The sequence below is a fragment of the Mandrillus leucophaeus genome, unplaced genomic scaffold (genome assembly GCF_000951045.1).
Source record: "Mandrillus leucophaeus isolate KB7577 unplaced genomic scaffold, Mleu.le_1.0 Scaffold390, whole genome shotgun sequence".
In the NCBI taxonomy this organism is placed as follows: domain Eukaryota; kingdom Metazoa; phylum Chordata; class Mammalia; order Primates; family Cercopithecidae; genus Mandrillus; species Mandrillus leucophaeus.
The window spans coordinates 1953729-1975865 of record NW_012104143.1 but is presented as its reverse complement, the minus strand read 5'-3'; the positions used below and the strand labels follow the sequence as shown (position 1 = coordinate 1975865).

The 22137-nt window shown below is 46.4% G+C and overlaps 1 protein-coding gene across 1 annotated transcript in view; it reads right to left on the bottom strand.

Annotated features, from left to right (window-relative positions):
* The window catches only part of LOC105547538 (myosin-11-like), a gene marked incomplete at its 3' end in the record, with an annotated part of 86023 nt that overhangs the window by 20289 nt on the left and 43597 nt on the right, over nt 1-22137 (bottom strand). The window contains exon 4 of the mRNA XM_011991191.1: nt 6012-6039. Coding sequence (XP_011846581.1) covers nt 6012-6039 — 28 coding nt within the window. The remainder of the gene's footprint in view (nt 1-6011; nt 6040-22137) is intronic.

Here is a 22137-nt window from a genome sequence, read left to right as displayed (position 1 = left end):
CTCAAACTCCTGGTCTCAAGTGATCTCTAGCCTCAGCCTCCCAAAGTGCTGGGAATGCAGGCATCAGCCACCATACCTGACCCTTTATATGATTCTTATGAGGATTAAATGAGTGAATATTTATATAAAATGCTTAGAACAATGCCTGGTATATCAAAATGTTTGTTATTATTACTTTTGTTTTTTGAGACAGTTTTGCTTGTTGCTCAGGCTGGAGTGCAATGGCACAACGTTGACTCACTGCAATCTCGAACTCCTGGGTTCATGTGGCCCTCCCACCTCAGCCTCCTGAGTAGCTGGGATGACAAGCATGTGCCACTACAGCTAGCTAATTTTGTGATTTTGTGGAGTCTCAGTAAGTTGCCCAGGATAGTCTTGAACTCCAGGCCTCAGGCAATCCTCCTGCCTTGGTTTCCTAAAATGTTGGGATTACAGGTGTGAGCCACTGTGCCCACCTATTATTACTTTTATAACCACTGCTTCCGTAGTGCTTACCTATTGTTTGTATAATGATTTTCAACGTTCATCCTATCATTAAGATATAAATAATATTCACAATTTCCCACTGTTTAAGCTAGGAGTTAGCAAACTCTTTCTGTAAAAGCTCAGCTCTCCACTGCAGCACAAAAGCAAATATGTAAACAAGTGGGTGTGGCTGTGTTTCAATAAAACTTTATCTAGAATAAATAGGCAAGGGCCTGATTTGATTCACTGGTCCAAGTTTGTCCTTCCCTGGCTTGAGTCCCTTAGCACATTCTCATCCATTGTATTTATTTATTTTATTATTGTACATATTTGTTGAGGTGGGATCTCACTGTGTCACCCACGCTGAAGTGCAGTGGTGCAATCTTGGTTCACTGCCAAATTTCTACCTCCCAGGCTCGGTGAGCCGAGATCCTCCTGCCTCACCCTCCTAAGTAGCTGGGACTACAGGCACATGCTATTATGCTTAGCTAAGTTTTGTGTTTTTTGTAGAGACGGGGTTTTGCCATGTTGGCCAGGCTGGTCTTGAACTCCTGAGCTCAAGCGATCAGCCTGCCTTGGCCTCCCAAAGTGCTAGGATTACAGGCATGAGCCACCGTGCCCGGCCTGTCATTCATTTTAGACGAAAGTTTAAACTCCTCCCCAGGGCCTGGAAGCACCCCCCTACCTCTCTCTAATTTTGTGTGCCAACACCCTCCTCCTCTTAATTTAGCCCCTCGATCACACAGCTCTTTCTCAAACCAGGCCCATGGCCTCTAATTAAACTGAATACACTGGATGGATTACATGCTAGACAAAATACAACTCAGGCCTAAAAATTACATTTATTCAGCTTTCAGTTTTCCTTTCTTTCTTTTCTTCCTTCCCTTCCTTTCCTTCCTTCCTTCCTTCCTCTCTCTCTCTCTCTCTCTCTCTCTCTCTCTCTGGGTCTTGCTGTTGCCCAGACTGAGATGCAGTGGTACGATCACAACTCACTTAGCCTCTAACTCCCAAGCTCAAGTGATCCTCCCTCCCCAACCTCCTGAGTAGCTGGGAGTACAGGTGTGCACCATCCCACCTAGCTAATTTTTGAATTTGTTGTAGTGATGGGGTCTCACTGTGTTCCTCAGTTTGGTCTCAAACTTCTGGCCTTAAGCAACCCTCCTGCCTCGGCCTCTCAAGACCCTGAGTTTCCAGGCATAAGCCACCACACCCAGCCAATTTCCAGTTTCTTAACTGCATAACCAAACAGTTGGTTCCAACCCGGCTTCTCTTGACCACCAACTATGCCTGAAAGCTCAGCCCTACTGTCAACTTGTAGGTCCTTCTTGTCACTTTGGCTGAATTTCGCAACAGGCAAAATAAAATCTAATACAGAGACTGAAGATGTTGGTGGTTCTGGGGTGACCGGATGCATTTGCAAATACTAGTTGCATCGTTTTGAGATTTCCTCCCTAACAATGGCTAACACCTACTTCTCCAGCATTGGTTGGGTGTGGGCAGTGTGCTAAGTCCTTGCTAATGCTGCATTCCAGGAGATGGAGATACACAACAGCCAAGTCAACAAACAAATAATCAAGATAGTTTGTGGTGGAGATATCATTGCTATATCAGCGTGATATGACTGAGAAGATTGAGGGGAAGGGAGGAGAGGGGAGGCTGTGTATGGGGAAGCCAGAGAGTTGCTGAGCCTTGAAAGTTACCAGAGAGTCCTGTGGGAAGGATGGAGGGAAGGGTGGGCCAGGCAGGGCAAACGGTATGGACAGAGGTCCAAGGGAGGGAAATGCTGGGCCCAGGTATGAGGCAGAATGCTCTCCAGTGTGGCTGGAGGGCCACAATGGAGGGGGACAGCAGGAAGTGACGAGGGAAGAGCGGATCCACACTCAATCTTCCAAGTCACGGTAAGGAATCTGAGTTTTATTCTCATGGGTGCAGGAAACCATTTCAGGAGGGGAACGGGGCTTTAGAACCAGTGTGGGGAGAATCAAAACTGCAGGATGGGCTGGGTGCAGTGGCTCATGCCTGTAATCCCAGCACTTTGGGAGGCTGACCGAGGTGGGTGGATCATCTGAAATCAGGAGTTTGAGACAAGGCTGGCCAACATGGAGAAACCCCATCTCTATTAACAATACAAAAATTAGCCGGGCATGATGGCATACTACTCGGGAAGCTGAGGCAGGAGAATTGCTTGAACCCAGGAGGCGGGGGTTGCACAGTGAGCCGAGATTGCACCACTGCACTCCAGCCTGGACAAAAGAGTGAGACTCTGTCTCAACAAGAAACAACGACAACAACAACAAACTGCAGGATGGGCCAGGTGCAGCGGCTCATGCCTGTAATCTCAGCACTTGGGAGGCTCAGGCTCCCTGGGTCCCCTGAGGTCAGGAGTTCGAGACCAGTCTGACCAACATGGCGAAACCCTGTCTCTACTAAAAATACAAAATTAGCCGGGCATGGTGGTACATGCCTGTAATCCCAGCTACCTGGGAGGCTGAGGCAGGAGAATCACTTGAACCCGGGAGGTGGAGGTTGCGGTGAGCAAAGATCATGCCATTGCACTCCAGCCTGGGCAACAAGAGCAAAACTCCATCTTCAATAAATAAATAAATAAATAAATAAATAAATAAACTGCAGGATAGATACTGGATTGCAGGAAGGATTTTTTAAAAATAGTGAGCACTTTCACTGCAATAGCAATTGATCATTACAAAGTGCTCGCCATGGGGTAGTGGCCTGTTTCTCCATTCTTCACATGTAGTGACTCGTTTAATCCTTCCAACACAATGGGGTGCTTACTGTTCCCATTTTACAGATGGGGAAACTGAGGCTCAGAGAAGTAAATTGATCTGTTTCCCGGAGCATACAACTAGACAATGATGGGGCCAGAATTCAAACCCAAAGGGTTAGGCTCTGGAATCCACACTTTATGACAGCATGCTAATGAATATTTATTCAATGAATAATGGATGAATATTCCTATTGAAGGAAGGAAGGAAGCAAGCAATGGGAGCAGGGAGCTTAAGAGACTGCTGCAGAGGCCTTGGTGAGAGGTGATGGGACCGTGAACTACGAAGAGGTGGTAGAGTCAGAGGAATGGACATAGATGAGAAATATTTCAGCATCACACTGTCCAAGTTAGGAACCACTATCTAAATTAACTAAAATCTTAAAAATTCAGTTCTGTAATACCCTTGCCACTTTTTAAGAGCTCAATTAAGTGAACTTTTAAGTGAACATTTTAAGTGACCTCATCACAAAGTTATGTTAGACAGCACTGCTGATGGCATGGGTGCTAGAAATGAGAGCAGGGTGGCCTCTTCTTCATCTTCACAGCCTCTCCATAAGCTCAGCTCAGAGAGGTTAAGTGACCCATGCATAGCCACACATGGGTGGGAAGCCATCTGAAAGTCCTACTCTTTCCTGCACCTCTCTGTTACCACACTTAATTCATTCACTCAATAGAGGGCAGTTGAGCAACACTATTTTGGTTCCTGGGGAGGTGACATGTGGCTTACGCATGGGTTTGGCTCCTAGGGGATCAAATTCTGTCCTCAGAATCTGTGAATATGTTTGCTTGAGATGAGGAGACTGTCTTGGATAATCTAGGTGGGGCTAATATAGCCACAAGGGTCCTGGGCCTTATAAGAGGGAGGTAGGGGGACCAGAAAAAGAGATTTGAAGATACTGTGCTGCAGGATTTAAAGATGGAGGAAGGGACCATGAGCCAAGGAATGTAGGTGACCCCTAGAAGCCAGAAAACTAGGAAACCAGGTCAGCAGGTTGTTTTAGCATTTATATCCACATATCTAGGTAGCATTATATCTCTAGATCCAGACTACTCATTGTTAAACATCAAATGTTTACTTCTGACCATGGAAGATGAGAATTCAGTCCCCATCTAATCCTCTTCCCTTTCCCCATGGAGCCAATTCCATCACAGGTAGTTATTCTGGTTAGATAAATACTCCAAACTTGCACAGCTGGGCTCCTTAGTCCAATGTGATTACTTCTCCTTCCACCCCAACTTTTCTTCCTGGAGTTTATAATTGCCTTTGTTTTATTGTTTCCGGGTTTTCTAGCTATATCAATTCCAAACTTATGAATTGCTTCAATCTTCTCTTGATACAGTTCATTGCCATCCTACCATCCATCACCATCTGCAATTCTTATTACTAGTTTTTAACTGACCTTCCAGATAATTTTATGCAAATAGGAAACATATGCATGTCCACGCATTCCTGCTCTTTTTAAAGACGCACACGGTTACATTATGCATATGCTGGTTTGCCCTTGTGTTTTCCCATCATCGGTATATCTACAAAGAGCATTCTCTCTAAGCATAAATAGATCAGCCTCACTCTTTGCAGTGGCTACCTGGAAATGCTGTATTTTATTTAAATAACCCCTGTTAATTATAGCTTTAGTTGCTTCCAAATCTTAAAAAATATATATATGAATATAAATATATTAAATATAATACATATTAGATATTAAATATATATATACACAGTCTATCCTCATTATTTACATGTTCCATATTTGCAAATTCACCCACCTGCTGAAAGTTATTTGTAACCCCAAAATCAATATTCATGGCACTTTTGTGGTCATTTGTGAACATGTGCAGAGCATGGAAAATTCGACTCCACCAATGTGCACGTTCCCAGCTCAGGGTGAACAGGGGAATGCTCTACCTTCTAGCTTCAACTCTCATACTGTAAACAACTGTCCTTTTTGTAGCGTATTTAGTGCCACCTCTTTTTGTATTTTTGTGGCTTTTTGTTAGTTATTTTGCAGTTTAAAACGTCCCTTCAGATATGCTCCCTTTGGCAGCACACATACTAAAACGTCCCCAGCATAGTGCTCAAGTGTTGGCTCATGTTTCCAAGCACAATAAGGTTGTGATATCCATTATGTAAGAAATACACATCAGATAAACTTCATCCAGGCATCAGCCACAGAGCTGCTGGCTGTGAGTTCAACGTCAGTGAATCAACAATATATATTAATATGTTACTTGCGTATAAATACAATAGTGAAAATTCTCTGAATAATTCTAAAATTGAGTTACTATCTTCTGCCTATGTACCTAAGTCTTCAAAGAAATGGTTACACCAACCACCAAATATGGCTCTGATGTGTTTGTGGCTTGATAATTGTGAAATATTAAAGTGATAGTTTAACATCTTCCTTATTCATACAGATGGCTGTTATGCAACTAGATTAGATTCTGCATATAGTATGTTTAGTTCAAGTCCTGGCACACAGTACATGTTCAATAAATGCTAGTTTTTTGGAAGGAGGAGAGGTATGGAACCAAATGATACCAGGTATCATTAAGAGTTTAAGTTTGCCTGCCTCCGCAGAAGAACACATATCACAAATGTTTAATGAGTATCTACACTGTGCCAGGCATAAAGAGAGGCACTTGGAACCATGAACAAATCAAAGATCTCATGGATCTTTTCTTTCATAGGTTGGATCTCAACTCTGGGAAAAAACAAACAAACAACAACAAAAAAAACAAAATATAAAGCAGTTCCACTTACGTGCATAGAATGGACTGGTCCTCCCGATCTGCAAACAGAAAGAAAAAAGAGCCATGGATTAAAATGAGCTCTGAGCTAAGGGTCTGGACTTGGCTCCTCCTAGGGCCATTCTAAAGTTCCACCATGCCGGCCCCACTGGAAGTGACAACAGGTCAGCTGGGCTCATTGTCCAGGCCACAGGGGCCAAGACCAAAGCCAAAAGGGCAGCCCCAAAGTCCGAGAGGCAGCCCCAGAAAGACGCTGGAGCCTGACTGATCCAGGAGTCATTAGCATCCAGCCACATCAGTTCTGGAGGTGTCGCTGGAGGCCCACCCCACACAGATTAGGATAGGAACCAAACACAGATGTTAGATCTATACAGATTGGAATTCCACTTAGCCACTTCTTTGCTCTGTGGCCTTGGGCAAGTATTCTTAAACTCCATGCCTCAGTTCCTTCATCTGTAATATAGTATTGTACACATTTGTGGTTTTTTGTAAATCCAGCATCCATTTCCTCTTCTTCCAGAAGCATCTTGTGGTCCTTGAGGTTTCCCCCATCACCCCTGCCATCATGTACAGTCTTAGTGGGACTGCCTCGTAAGTACCTTCAACAAAGAGGTAAGAATGTGCTCCAGGCTGCATTGGTCGGACTCTCTGGCCTAAAGCTCCAAGCTCAGTCAAGGACAGGGAAGCACAGCAGGTGGACAGAGCCCTGAGGCAGACTTTCTTTCTGCCCCTGGACCCAAGCAGCCCCAGTTTCTGTCATTTACCTAGCCTGATTCCCAGTATTCCCGCTGCATCTGTGAGCTCCTCCATACTCCCCTACAAATCCTTTTCCTCTACTAGATGACAGAGTCAGTCTCCATTATTTACTACCAGAGAAACCCAAAAGATACAGAGGTCATCAAAGAACTAAACATGATTAAGCAGACATTACCCATTACCTTCTACTCTTAAAGAGGCCTCTGACGTGGAGCCAGGCTCTGAAGACCCATTTCCTTCCCAAAGAGAGATCTGAGAACAGTTACCAACACTTTCAATGGTCACCTAATGATGTAGAAATCCCAGCATCACATCTGCTGACAGACAATGCCACAGTGGCAAGCATTTCTTAAATCCACTCCCTGGCTTCAGTCCTACTAGTTCAGTGCTCAGCTCTCACAAGCTTCATTTCAAGTCTCCTAGGCTTGGTTTAACATTGTATCTCTAGTACTGGCAGATAGATAGTAGGTGCTGAATTATACTTGTTAGATAGGTGGATGGATGGATGGATGGATGGATGGATGGATGGATGGATGGATGGATGGGAAGATGAGTAGATGGAAGGAAGGAAGAAAGGAAGGAAGGGTAGATGGGTGAATTGAAGGGTGGGTAGATGGGTGGGTGGATGGATGAATAGACAGATGGATGGGAGGGTGGATGGGTAGGTGGATAGGCAGATGAGTAAGTGAGTAGATGGGTGGGTGGATGGGCAGATGGATGGATGGATGGATGGATGGATGGATAGATGAGTAGATGGGTGGGAGGATGGAAGGACAGGTGGATGGGTAAGTGAATGGAAGGAAGGAAGGAAGGAAAGAAGGAAGGAAGACAGGATGAGTGGATGGAAGAATGGATGGACAGGTAAATGGATGGGAGGATAAATGGATGGGTGGTTGGGTGAATAGATAGATAGGTGGCTAGATGGAAAGATGGATAGATGGATAGGTAGAGAGACAGGAAGACAAATGGATGAGTGGGTGGGTGGGTAGGTGGACGAATAGATGGATGGAAAGAAGGAAGGAAGGATGGATGGATAGATGGATAGATAGGCAGGAAGAAAGAAAGAAGAAAGGAGGGAAACGTGGGTAGATGGGTAGGTGGGTGGGTGTATGACTGGGTGGATGGAGGAGGGAAGAATGAGTGGGTGGATGACAGAGTAGATGGCTGGGTGAATGGGAGGGAGGACAGACTGGATAGGTGGGCAAATGAGAGGGATGGATAGATGGATGGTTGGATGGGAATATGAATGGGAGGATGGATGGGACTGAAGAAGGCAAAGTGAAAGCGGTAACTCTTTCTTCCATCTATAATTTGAAGAGAGAACTGACTGGAGGTGGGCACGATCCTCAGATCCTATGCCCAACTCCAATCAGTTCTCTCTCTCTTCCCTCAGATTATAGATGGATGTTTAGGTGGCCTGGTTGAACGAAATCCTCAAGACAAAAGGCCTAAAGACTAGTCAACTCTGGAAGTTTCAATTCTGGTGTATTTATGTAATGGCGCATTTAAAATTAGGCAGGCTGGGCACAGTGGTAATACCTGTAATCCCAGCACTTTGGGAAGGCAAGGAGGGTGGATCACTTGAGTTCAGGAGTTCCAGACCAGCCTGGCTAACATGGTGAAACCCCATCTCCACTAAAAATACAAAAATTAGCTGGGTGTGGTGGCACACGCTTGTAATCCCAGCTACTCAGGAGGCTGAGGCAGGAAAATTGCTTGAACTCGGGAGGCAGAGGTTGCAGTGAGCAGAGATCGTGCTACTGCACAGCAGGCTGGGCAACAGAGCAAGACTCTGTCTCAAAAAAATACATGAATAAAATAGGCAGCCATTGAAAAGAAGCAGGCAGAGCTTTATGGATGGACACAGAAAAATCTCCAAAATATATTAAGCTAAACAAAGATGAGGTAGCATAGTGTTATACCTTTTGTGTTTTAAAAAGAGAGATATATAGGTAGGATGCAGTGGTTCATGCCTGTAATCTCAACACTTTGGGAGGCTGAGGTGGGAGGATCACTTGAGGCCAGGAGTTCCAGACCAGCCTGGACAACATAGCAAGACCCAGTCTCTTTAAAAAAAAATTATTTTTTTAAATTAGCTAAGTGTGAGGGACATACCCCTTGTCCCAGCTCCTTGGGAGGCTGAGACAGTAGGATCCCTTGAGCCAAGGAGTTCAAGGTTGCAGTGAGCTGTGATTACACCATGGCACTCCAGCCTGGGCAGTGGAGTGAGACCCTATCTCTAAAAACGGGCCTGGGACGGGCGCAGTGGCTCACGCCTGTAATCCCAGCACTTTGGGAGGCTGAAGCAGGCAGATCACTTCAGGTCAGGAGTTCAAGACCAGCCTGGCCAACATGGTGAAACTCTGTCTCTACTAAAAATACAAAAATTAGCCAGGCATGGTGGCAGGCACCTGTAATCCAAGCTACTCCGGAGCCTGAGACAGGAGAGTTGCTTAAACCCAAGAGGGGGAGGTTGCCGTGAGCCAAGATCACGCCACTACACTCCAGCCTGAGTGACAGAGCAAGACTCCAAAAACAAACAAACAAACAAACAAACAGACAAACAAACAGAACCAACAAACGGGCCTGAGCCTGAAGGACTGAGAAAAGGGACAGGAGGAAGACTTACTTTCACCCATTCTACTTCTATCCTGGTTATGTTTGTGCTGTGAACACATATAATCTTTTTCTCATCCCATCAAAAATGATCAATAGAAAAAGAGTCCGTACTGTTCTTCATGAAACCGTCATGACCACAAAGCTTAAAAAAGACAGAAAAGAAAGAGCCACCCCATTACGATCCCACTAGCAGTTCCGATCTCCCGAGGGCTCACTGCACTGCGGGCATATGCTGAACTCCTGTGTTGAAGTGACCCACTGAATTCTCTCAGCAGCCCCTGGGGTGGGCACCGGCATTGCCTCCCTCTTACAAATAAGGAAAGTGAGGTTCAGAATCGAGGCAACTTGCACAAGGTCACTGGGGTGGGTTGAATTGTGACTCCCAAAAGAGATATTCACTCGGAAACTCAGACTGCGATATTATTGACTGATCAGTTGATTGAGATGGGGTCTTACTTTGTTGCCCAGGCTGGTGTGCAGTGGCATGATCTCAGCTCACTGCAATCTCAACCTCCCAGGCTCAAGTGATCCTCCCTCTCAGGCCTCCCCTGGAGCTGGGACTACAGGCACATGCCAGCATGCCTGGCTAATTTTTGTATTTTTTTTGTAGAGATGGGGTCTTGCTATGTTTCCCAGGCTGGTTTCACACTCCTGAGCTCAAGGGACCCGCCTGCCTTGGCCTCCCAAAGTGTTGGGATTACAGGCATGAGCCACTGCATCCCATCTGTGATGTTATTTAGAATAAGGGTCTTGCAGATGTAATTAAGCGAAGAATGTTGAGATGAGGTCATCCTGGCTTGGAGTGAGACCTAAATCAATGGTGTCCCTATTTATAAGAGAAAGGAGGCCAGGTGTGATGGCTCATGCCTGTAATCCCAGCACTTTGGGAGGCTGAGGCGGGTGGATCACCCGAGGTCAGGAGTTCGAGACCAGCCTGGGCAACATGGTGAAACCCATCTCTACTAAAAATACAAAAAATTAGCCACTCATGGTGGCAGGCACCTGTAATCCCAGCTACTCAGGAGGCTGAGGCAGGAGAATCGCTTGAATCCAGGAGGTAGAGGTTGCAGTGGGCTGAGATTGTGCCACTGCACTCCAGCCTGGGCAACAGAGCAAGACTTCAACTCAAAGAAAAAAAAAAACAGGAAAAAAAACAATCAAACTTTAATCTCTCCACTATACTCTGGAGACAGACAGATATCCGTGCCTTTAGCTTCCACCCGGGGGGAGAAATTCACTTGAGGACAGAGCAAAATGGGAAACCAGTTTAAATTTTTTTTTTTTTTTTTCCTGAGATGGAGCCTCACTCTGTAACCCAGGCTGGAGTGCAGTGGCTTGATCTTGGCTCACTGCAACCTCTGCCTCCTGGGTTCAAGCAATTCTCCCGCCTCAGCGCCCCCGAGTAGCTGGGATTACAGGCCCCCGGGTGGGTGCCACCACACCCGGCTAATTTTTATATTTTTTGCAGAGACGGGGTTTTACCATGTTGGCCAGGCTGGTCTTGAACTCCTGACCTCAGGTGATCTACCCACCTCAGTCTCCCAAAGTACTAAAAAATGATTTTTTAAAAGAGGGTGACGGATAGAAGAACCAGGTTCCCTGTGATTAGAATCCAGGCAGAGACAACCTCCTGGGACTGGCGCAGACAACCTCCACTATCTTAAGGAGAGATTTTGAGATGGACAGACAGATGGGCTATGTTGATCCACTACTTCAGGGACACAGGCAGGCTTTCCTAGCAGTCTTGTGAATCCTAGGCCCAGAGCAGGAGAGATTTATAGGCTCAGATGCTCACAGGCCCCCCAGGAGAGGGAGCAGGCTCCAGGGAAGGCCTGGGAGCTGCTAGCGCGGCTCCGAGCTGGGGACGGCTGGGAGACCTCTGGCCCGACGTTCCCATCGGAAACACACCACTTCCAGGCGTGGGAAGCTTGCAGGGTGCTGGTGACGAGCAGAAGGACTCCATGTGGGTGCTGTCTGCCAACCCACGTGGAGCACAGGGAACTCTAAGATCCTGGAACTTTTTATCTGATTCCTTCCCCAAGCCTGAGCTTGTGTTGGACTCAAAAGCAGTGTTCTCCGTACAAAGCAGCTTCACCCCTTCCTGGCTTTGCACAGGCGATTTCTTCTGCTCAGTGCACCCACCACCACTTCTCCTCTGGCCTAATCCATTCTCTCTCTGGTTTTTTTTTTTTTTTTTTCCATTGAGGTAAAATTTACACTACATAAAATGAACCATTTTAAAGTGAAGAATTCGAGCCAAGCACAGTGGCTTATGCCTGTAAACTCAGCATTTTGGGAGGCCGAGGCAGCTGGATCTCCTAAAGTCAGGAGTTCGAGACCAACATGGCAAAACCTCATCTCTACCCAAAAATACAAAAATTAGCTGAGTGCTGTGCACACCTATAATCCCAGCTCCTTAGGAGGCTGAGGCAGGAGAGTCACGTGCACCGGGGAGGTGGAGGCTGCAGTGGGCTGAGATCGCGCCACTGTACTCCAGCCTGGGTGACAGAGGGAGACCCTGTCTCAAAAAATAGTAATAAAAATAAAAAAATAAATACAGTGCATAATTCAGGGGCATTTAGTGCATTCACAGTGTTACATAACTACCACCTCTATCTAGTTCTAAAATATTCTGTTACTCCAAAATGAAACCCTGTACTCATTAAGCAGTCACTCCCCCATAAGCCCTGGGACCACAAATTTGCTTTCTGTCTCTGTGGACTTACCTATTCTAGATATTTCTGCATAAATGGAATTGTACCATGTGTGGCCTTTTATGTCTGGCTTCCTTCACTTAGCATGTGGCTGAAGTTGGTCCATGTTGTAGCAGGTCCCAGACTTTATGCCTATTTATAGCTGAGTCATATCACGTTGTATGGATAGATCATATTTTGTTTATCAACAGTTGATGGACGTTTGGGTTATTTCCACCTTTTGGCTATTCTGCACCGTGCTGCTATGAACATTCCTGCACAAGTTTTAGTTTGAGTACCTTTTCAATTCTTTGGCTATATATACCCTAATCTGTATTTGAAACATCATCTTGGGAGTCAACTCTTTCACGATACCTTCTCTAACTCTGCACTTTTCTAGAGCTGAGTTGGGGACCGTTCCACTTGACCTCCTACCTGCAGGATGGCCATGGACAGTGGTGCATGTTGTACACTGCATAACTCTATGGAGAAACTATTTGCATTGGTCATTGTAGATGCGTGTGTTTATTGTAATAATCTTTCAGCAGATGGAGGAAAAGTGCTTTAAGAAAATGGTACCTTTCTCTAATTCTATAAACGTGAGTGTCATATGGCCTAGTGGCGCCTACGGTCCACAGGTTCTCTCCATTTTAGTAATTATCATCATTGTGATTCTTACTTAACAAATGTGTCAAAACATTTTGGCAGAAAAAGGTACAGATGACATGGAATGATAATAGGCCATCTATCCCTGGTATGGTATTCAGAGTTCTTCTTGTTTTTCTTGTCCATATTGGCAAAAATTATGGACTTTACATTATTCATAATATCCAAAAAGTAGAAACAACCAAATGTCCATCAACGGGTAAATGGATAAACAAAACATGGTCTACCCAGACAATGGGATAGTATTCAGCCATGAAAAGAAAGGATGTTATGGCTGGGCGCCATGGCTCATGCCTGAAATTCCAGCCCTTTGGGAAGCTGAGGCAGGTGGATTGCTTGAGCCCAGGAGTCCGAAACCAGCCTGGGCAACATGGCGAAACCCTGTCTCTACAAAAACAATGCAAACATTAGCCGGGCATAGTGGCACATCCCTGTGGTCCCAGCTACTCAAGAGGCTGAGGTGGGACAATGGCTTGAGCCCAGGAGGTGGAGGTTGTAGTAAGCTAAGATTGCGCCACTGTACTCCAGCCAGGGTGATAGAGACAGACCCTATCTTAAAAAATACATAAATAGTACAAAACCATGATACAACATGGATGAACCTTAACAACATTATACTAAGTGAAAGAAGCTAGCTGGCTGGGCGCAGTGGCTCACACCTGTAATCCTAGCACTTTGGAAGGCCGAAGTGGGCAGATCACAAGGTCAGGAGTTCAAGACCAGCCTGGCCAAGATAGTGAAACCCCGTCTCTAGTAAAAATACAAAAATTAGTCAAGTGTGGTGGCACATGCCTATAGTCCCAGCTACTCAGGAGGCTGAGGCAGGAGAATCACTTGAATCTGGGAGGCAGAGGTTGTGGTGAGCCGAGATCGTACCACTGCACTCCAGGCTGGGCAACAGAGCAAGACTCTGTCTCAGAAAAACAAAAAAGAAGCCAGCCACAAAAGGTCACATATGATTCCATTTATATGAAATGTCCAGAATAGGCAAATCCATAGAGACAGGAAGTAGATTTGTGAATATGTGGCTGCCAGGAGCTGCGGGTAGGAATATGGAGTGACAAAAATATGTGCATAAGATTTCTTTGGGGGATGATAGAAATATAAAATTATATTGCAGCAATGGCTGCATAACCGTGTAAATTACTAGTGAATTTAGACAGTTATGCAGACATCACTGCAATATAATTTAGGTGTGAATTGCATCCTTAAAATGAATTTATTTAAATTATACCACATAAAGCTTTTTTAAAAATGATGTTCATTTTATACTGACTCTGAATGGTTATAAATCTGACTTCTTCCACTTCACACAGGTCTATTAGGTTTCCAGCAATTACAAAATTGTTTGTTTTTAATGCTTTTCCCATGAACCAATGAGCTCCTTCCTGAAGGTCAAGGGCTGTGCCTGATCCCGGGTACAAGGAACAATGCCTGACACACAGTAGGTGCTCAGGAAATGCTTATTAATTTGAATTGCTCTCTGGCTCAGAGAGGCAACCAAGGTAGAAGCAATGGAAAATGCATATTCACGTGTTCACATATTCACTCAACAAATGAGTCCTGAGCCAGGTACTGAAAGCATGAAAGTCAATAAGATCTACCTTTTTTTTTTCTTTTCTTTTTTAAGAGATGAGGTCTCACTCTGATGCCCAGGCTGCAGTGCAGTAGCACGATCATAGCTCACTGCAGCCTCGAACTCCTGGGCTCACATGATCCTCCCATCTCAGCCTCCTGAGCAGCTGTGACTACAGGTACATGCCACCATGCCTGGCTAATTTTTAAAATTTTTTTTGTAGAGACAGGGCCTTACTATATTACCCAGGCCGGTCTCAAACTCCTGGCCTCAAGTAATCCTCCCGACTCGGCCTCCCAAGTAACCAAAACTATAGGCTCAAGTCAACGCACCTGGCTTCATGACTTAGATGCCAAGTTTTTTTTTTTTTACACCACCTGAGCAGGACAGGAAGCCTTCATGGCAGAGTTGACCACTGAGCAGCGTTAAGAAAAATGTGAAAGAATCTCCTGGGGAGAGGTTGAGGCAGAGCATCCCAAGAAGAGGGCCTGGGACAGGAGCTCCGAAGTGGGCAGGGACACAGTACCGAGTCTTCATGGAAGCTGGGAAGGCTGGAGCCGGGGGTGGCCGGCCGTCATCAGGACCTGCCTGGGGCTGAGCTTCCCACCAGCCCAGATCCCTGGGGCTCATGTCACCTCACACCCCATCCTTAAACATGCCTCTCTCCCCTCCTCCTCCCCAGACTCCCTGCCCAGCCTTGGATGTGCAAGCTTCCAGGCACATTTCCTGAGAAGATAAAGGGCTTCAGCGGTTCCTCCCCCGCTGCGGGCCTGAGGACTCCCAGGAGGTACCCAGCTCCCCACAGACCAGCTATTTCGGCCCAAGCCCAAACACAAGCTGGTGGATTCTGGCTGGGGAGCCAGAGCACTGCAGGCTGACCATAAAAGGAGAAAACCCAGAGGGAACTGAGCACAGACCCAGGCTCCCAGCGTCTGCCCTTCTTGCTGGTGCCAGGCTGCTGGGGGATCCAGAGAGAGGTAATGAAAACCCCTGTCTCTGCAGGGCCATCAATACCCCTGGGCTAGTGAAGAAGGAAGGTCTCAGCCTCCATTGTCTGCAGTAAAGTGGCTCTCTACCTAATGCCCTGCAGGGAAGCAGATGCCAGAGGTTCCGGATCTTCTGTGATGTGACTGTGAACGTGGCCACCACACGGCCCTTGACAGTGGGTCCCCGGCAGATGGTTGCTAATGCCTGTTGAACTTGTCCTGTCCATGCACTGTGTCCCCAACACGCTCCCCAAATTACCCTTATAACACCTGGAATAGGCAGTCATCATCCTCTCAGGACAAGTGAGGAAACTGAGGCACAAAGTAGTAGCCCGGGCAGAGCTGGGAGTGGAACCCAACTCCAGAGCCATGCCCTAAGCCACTCTGTAAGCGAGGGCCCTTCTCTTTCTTCAGCCTTCATCTCCCCATGCTGCTCTCCTGGCAGAACTGGTTAGGATGAGATGCTGAGTAAGAAGAGTTAGTTTGGGAGCCTGTGCTGCAACCCAGCAGATATTTTCCAAACCTACAGGAAGCCCTGGTATTTTAAAAGCGGAACTGGGCTGGGTATAGGAGCTCATGCCTGTCATCCCAGTGCTTTGGGAGGCTGAGGCAGGAGGATTGCTTGAGGCCAGGAGTTTGACACTCAAAGTGAGACCCCTATCTCTATGAAAAAAAATGTTTTAATTAGCTGGGCACAGAGGTGTGTACCTGTAGTCCCAGCTATTTGGAAGGCTGAGGCAGGAAAATTGCTTGAGCCTAGGAGTTCGAGGTTACAGGGAGGTATTATTGTGCCACTGGACTCTAGCTTGGGTGACAGAGTGAAACTCTGTCTCTAAAAAAAATAATAAAAACATGAAAGCAGAACTGGCCAGTGAAGGGCTGTAGGAGACAGGAAAACCAATGTTCTCCCCCTCTTGGGCCTCCACTCCTACCTCCTACATTCTCCCCTTTCTCTCTGTTCCAGCCCCAGCAGCCTCATAGAACCTATATCAAGTTCCCTAGTCAAACCTACACGTCACCTTCCAAGGAGTCCTCCCCTGTCCTCCAAAGGCTCCTAGGACTACAGTTCCCCACTCCCTGGACCTCCCCTTCTTAGTAGCTACTTGTGGGATGATTCAATTCATATTTACACATACACACAGGAGGCTATGTCTAGGGCAACATCTAACAATCAATACTGTTAGAATGACCGGGCATGGTAGGTTACATCTGTAATTCCAGCACTTTGGGAGGCTGAGGTGGGAGGATTGCTTGAGGCCAGGAGTTCGAGACCAGCCTGGGTAACATAATGAGACCCCCGTCTCTACAAAAAGTTAAAAAATTAGCCAGGCATGATGATCTGCACCTGTGGCCCCAGCTATTTGGGAGACTGAGAGGGGAGGATCACTTGAGCCTAGGAGTTGGAGGCTGGAGTGAGCTATGAGTGTACCACTGTACTCCAACCTGGGCAACAGGGCAAGGCCTTGTCTCACAAAAAAAAAACTGTTGGATAAACAAGGGAATAGGGAGCCAGACTCCCCAGAGGCTGGGAGGACACTGAGCAGGGAGGTGCCTGACAAATGCAATTTAACAAGGAAGGTGCTGGCCAGGCACTGTGGGTCATACCTGTAATCCCAGCACTTTGGGAGTCCGAGGTGGGTGGATTGCTTGAGCTCAGGAGTTCAAGTCCAGCCTGAACAATATAGTAAAACCTCATCTCTACAAAAAATACAAAATTTAGCCAGTTGTGGTGGTGCATGCCTGTACGCAGCTACTCTGGAGGCTGAGGTGGGAGGATCACCTGAGCCTGGAGAGGCTGAGGCTGAGTGAGCCGAGATCACACCACTACACTCCAGCCTGGGTAACAGAGTGAGACCCTGTCTTAAAAAAAAAACAAAAAACAAACAAACAAAAAAAAACGAAACAAAACGTGAACTTTTCATAAGTCAGAGCACCAAACAGCTACTCCTAGCATCTCTGTAAAGATTGAGCCAGACAGACAGAGCCACTGTCCCCCCTCATTCCCAACCAGGCCAGACACAGAGCTGATAGCCACTGCAAAATCTACAAGAGACAGAGAAGCATTTGGCTGTACCCCTTCCTGGAGATGTGTCTGCAGCAGCACTGCCTCTGCAGCGAAACAGCTGGGAACTACTTCTTGGCTCCACCCTATCACCTCTGCCCCGAGGGCCCATTTCCTCACCAGGAAAATCCATAAAAATCCAGACCTTTCAAGGGCATGAAGATGACTGAAAGAGATTGGATTCAGAAAGAGCTTAAAATTACCCACGGCACATTTAAGAGCTTAGTAATTGCCATTAATCTCATCTTTATCATCATCATAATATAAAATAGTGATCTAAGGAAGAGGTTATAGACAGCAGTAATTCTGAATCAGCAGGACAGGATATTCAACCCTTTTCTGATTACGAGGTAATATGGTCTGAATGTCCATGTCTCCCCCAAATTCATGTGCTGGAATCCTCGCCCCCAAAGTGATATTAGGAGGTGGGGCCTTTGGGAGGTGATGAGATCATGGGGGTTTGATCCTCATGAATGGGATTAATATCCTCCTAAAAGACCCAGAGAGCTAGCAGGTCCCCTCCAGCACGTGAGGCACAGCGAGAGGGCACCACTAGGCCCTCACCAGACACCAAGCTTGATCTTGGACTTCCCAGCCTCCAGAACCGCGACAAACAAATATCTGTTTAAAAGCTACCCAGTCTATGGTATTTTGATATAGCAGCCTTAACAGACTAAGACACAAGGCCCATACTAGTCCCTTAGCCTTTAGGGGGCCTCAGTTACCTCTTCCATTATATGGGGACAAGAGTACTACACTATCTATACCATGCTACCTTGGAGGGAAGAGTAACATTCTGAGGGCAGTGAAGCAGGGTCCCCAAGTTTGACTTTCGGTTCTGGGGCCAAGTCACTCGGTGTGCTGAGCTTTCCATATCGATCAAATGAGGAGGCTGACACCCGCCCTGTGTGGTGCTGGTGAGGGCTGAGCAATGTGGGATTGACGGAGCAGTGAGCCCAGGACCTGATGTATCGCACGGACCCTGAGGACATCAGTGCCCTTCCTCTCTCTGCCTGTACTGGGGAGCAGCCTTGGGGGAGCTGGGTGAGCAGGAACCAGCCCCCAGGGGGCTGCTGATCTTGGGCAGAAGGATACAGCTGAGTGTGGGAACTTGCAAAGTGGAGAAAGTGGTTTGGATCACTCCACCCACAGAATTGTCTTAAGCTTAGAGAGGACTCAGCCAAGAGCCCCAAGCTGATAAAGGCTGGCTGTTATTTCTTTTTTTAATCCCCTGAGAGTGGCCATTTGTTGCTAATGAGGTGAGGACAAAACATTACTTGTGGCTATCTTGCACAGGGCAAGTGCAGACTGCTCAGAATGGAATCTTATCTGCCTTTCCTGCCCCTCCCACATCCCAGGGACTCATGGAGGGGGCTCCAAAGTGGTTCTTGTCTGGAGGGCTTTAATGGTGCTTTTCTCCTATTCATCACCTTCATTTATTGAACTCAGCTCCAGCCTCCTAAGCTTTGAGCCGTCAACACTCTGAGATGTAAGACAGTAGATAGCCTTCCGTGGGATTGAGGGGGATCCCTGTGGTTGCCCAGTGTCACCGACTGACCAGCAGGGCTCTGGCTTTGGAGTCAGGATAATCCAAGTGTATATTTGGCTCTGACACTTAACAAATCTTCAGCAAGTTCTCCACTCCTCTGAGTCTGTTTTCCCAGCTGTAAAAGGGGGCTAATAATAGCTCTTGCCGCTAGCGTTGGATCACCCAGTAAACCTTGTAAGCATATGCCGAGGGCACACCAACACAGGCGTGCACATGAAAGAAGAATTCCATAGTCGCCATTTCAAAGCACCACCAAGATAAACATCATGGGAAAAATAACAACTTTAGGCTGGGCACAGTGGCTCACGCCCATAATCCCAGCACTTTGGGAGGTCAAGGCAGGAGGATCACTTGAGGCCGGGAATAAGAGACCAGCCTGGGCACTACAGTGAGACCCTATCTCAAAAAAAAAAATTTTTTTTGTTTTTCACTAGGCATGGTTGGCTCACACCTGTAACCCCAGCACTTTGGGAAGCCTAGGCAGGTGGATCACTTGAGCTCAGGAGTTCAGGACCAGCCTGGGCAACATGGTGAAATCCCGTCTCCACAAAAAATACAAAAATTAGCTGGGTGTGATGGTGTGTGGCTGTAGTCCCAGCTACTTGGGGAGCTGAGGTGAGAAACTGGAGCCTAGGAGGTCAAGCCTGCAGTAAGCTGTGTTCGTGCCATTGCACTCTAGCCTGGGTGACAAAGTGAGAACCTGTCTCAAAAATGAAAAAAGGCTGGGCACAGTTGCTCATGCCTGTAATCCCAGCACTTTGGAAGGCCGAGGTGGGTGGATCATCTGAGGTCAGAATTTCAAGACCAGCCTGGTCAACAAGGCTGTCTCTAGCAAAAATGCAAAAATTAGCTGAGAATGGTGGTGCACACCTGTAATCCCAGCGACTCAGGAGGCTGAGGCAGGAGAATCACTTGAACCTGGGAGGTGGAGGCTGCAGTGAGCTGAGATTGCGCCATTGCACTCCAGACTGGGCGACAGGGGCAAAACTCCATTTCAAAACAAACAAACAAACAAACAAAAAACCATCTTTTTTTTTTTTAAATTAGCTGAGCATGGTGGTGCATCCCTGTAGTCTCAGCTACTTGGGAGCCTAAGGCAAGATTGCCGAACCCAGGAGTTTGAGGCTGCAGTGAGTTATAATCACACCACTGCACTCTAGTCTGGGCAACACAGCAAGACCCTGTCTCTAAAAAAAGCAAAAACAAAAAACAATTTTGTCAGCCTTCCTTACTTCATATATATATATAAAAAATATATAATATATATGACATATGCCTGCACCATAATAGTTTCAGGGCTTAGTTTTAAAATTCCTAATCTGGTCCTGTCCACCTTGTAGGTTTGTGGTAAAGATTAACTGAGAATATTTCTGTAAAGTCCTGAGCTTTATAGGAAGCATATAATTAAAATCCATGATTATTATTATCATCACTTCTTTGTAAAAGAAGGCATGAGAGACTTCCCATGAGAAGATGGTATGCTGAGTGCATGCATTTAGCTCTCTTCCTTCCTAAACCTTACTAAAGTAACAGTAAAAGACTTTCCAAAAATACATGAACCAGTTAACCAGGTGTGGTGGCTCATGCCTGGAATCCCAGCTCTTAGGAAGGCACAGGTGTGAGGAAAGCTTGAGCCCAGGAGTTCAAGACCTGCCTGCCTGGGAAATATAACAAGATCCCATTCTCCATACAAAAGGGGGGAAAAGGCGGGGAAAAAAAAAAAAGTGTAAAAAGGCCAGTGTGGTGGCTCATGCCTGTAGTCCCAGCAGTTTGGGAGGCTGAGGTGGGTGGATCACCTGAGGTCAGGAGTTCGAGACCAGCCTGGCCAAGCCGTCTCTACTAAAAATACAAAAATTAGCTGGGCATGGTGGCATACGCCTGTAATCCCAGCTACTCAGGAGGCTGAGGCTGGAGAATCGCTTGAACCCAGGAGGCGGATGCTGCAGTGAGCTGAGGTCGTGCCACTGCACTCCAGCCTGCATGACAAGAGGGAATACGCCATCTCAAAAAAAAAAAAAAAAAAAAGTGTAAAAACACATGAGGCAGTTTAAAAAGAACCAGAGAGGGGAGAACAGCAAAGCCACCTTGGAAGCCAGTAAATGGGATAAGCATTGAAAAGTACCAAGAAAAAGGCCAGACATAGTGGCTCACACCTGTAATCCTAGCACTTTGGGAGGCCGAGTTGGGTGGATCACCTAAGGTCGGGAGTTCGAGACCAGCCTGACCAACATGGTTAAACCACGTCTCTATTTAAAATACAAAAATTAGCTGGGCCTGATGGCAAATGCCTGTAATCCCAGCTATTTGGGAGACTGAGGCAGGAGAATCACTTGAACCTGGGAGGCGGAGGTTGCAGTGAGCTGAGATCATGCCATTGCACTCCAGCCTGGGTAACATGAGCGAAACTCCATCTCAAAAAAAAAAAAAAGTACCAAGAAAAAACTCTAAAGTCCGTGAGGAAAGGTGAGAAACAACCTAATTTCAACACAGAATTCCCCATTTCTACCCCAAACCTCAGAAACTGGCAGGGGCCTCTGGAAGAGAAGATCAAGGAGGAGACAAAAACATAAGGACTGGGTCAAATATAAGGCACTGTTAGACCCTTCGGATACCTTCTATACTCCCTGAAGCCAAGTGACTGCCCTTCTCACACCCCACAGAAGGTGGTGGATTTAGTCTCTGGTGAGGGTTAAACAGAGGGTCTCTGTCCTGGGGGTACACCAGGAACCATATGGAAAGAAGGAGGGTAATGTACAAATTTCACCCCACATTTTGAAACCCTCGGCTTCTTTTCGACTAGACACTCAAAATGATGTTAGACAGATCTTTAACCTCTAGGCAGAAGATTTTTCTACAGATCTTCTCTGAAGAATGAGATTAGCCCATGAACAAAAGACTGAAAGACAAATCAGAAGTGTCCTAATGGGGTGACCCAGCTCTTTCATATTCAGCAAGCCCATCCTACAAGTACTGCGCTTCCATCAACTCTTTGGTATCCCATGCAGTAAAGTATCCAGGAGGAATGGATAGCCAAGAATCCCAAGACATCTGAAGAAATCCACTAATATGACAGACAGAAGTTAAAACAAATAAATAGGGAAATATGTATCTTGGAGGAAATAGACTATGCATTAAATATCCTTTGAGAAACAGGATATCACATCCACAGAAAAAGAATGTCGTATGAAAGAAACATTTATAAATAAAATAGAATTTTTGGAATTTAATAAAA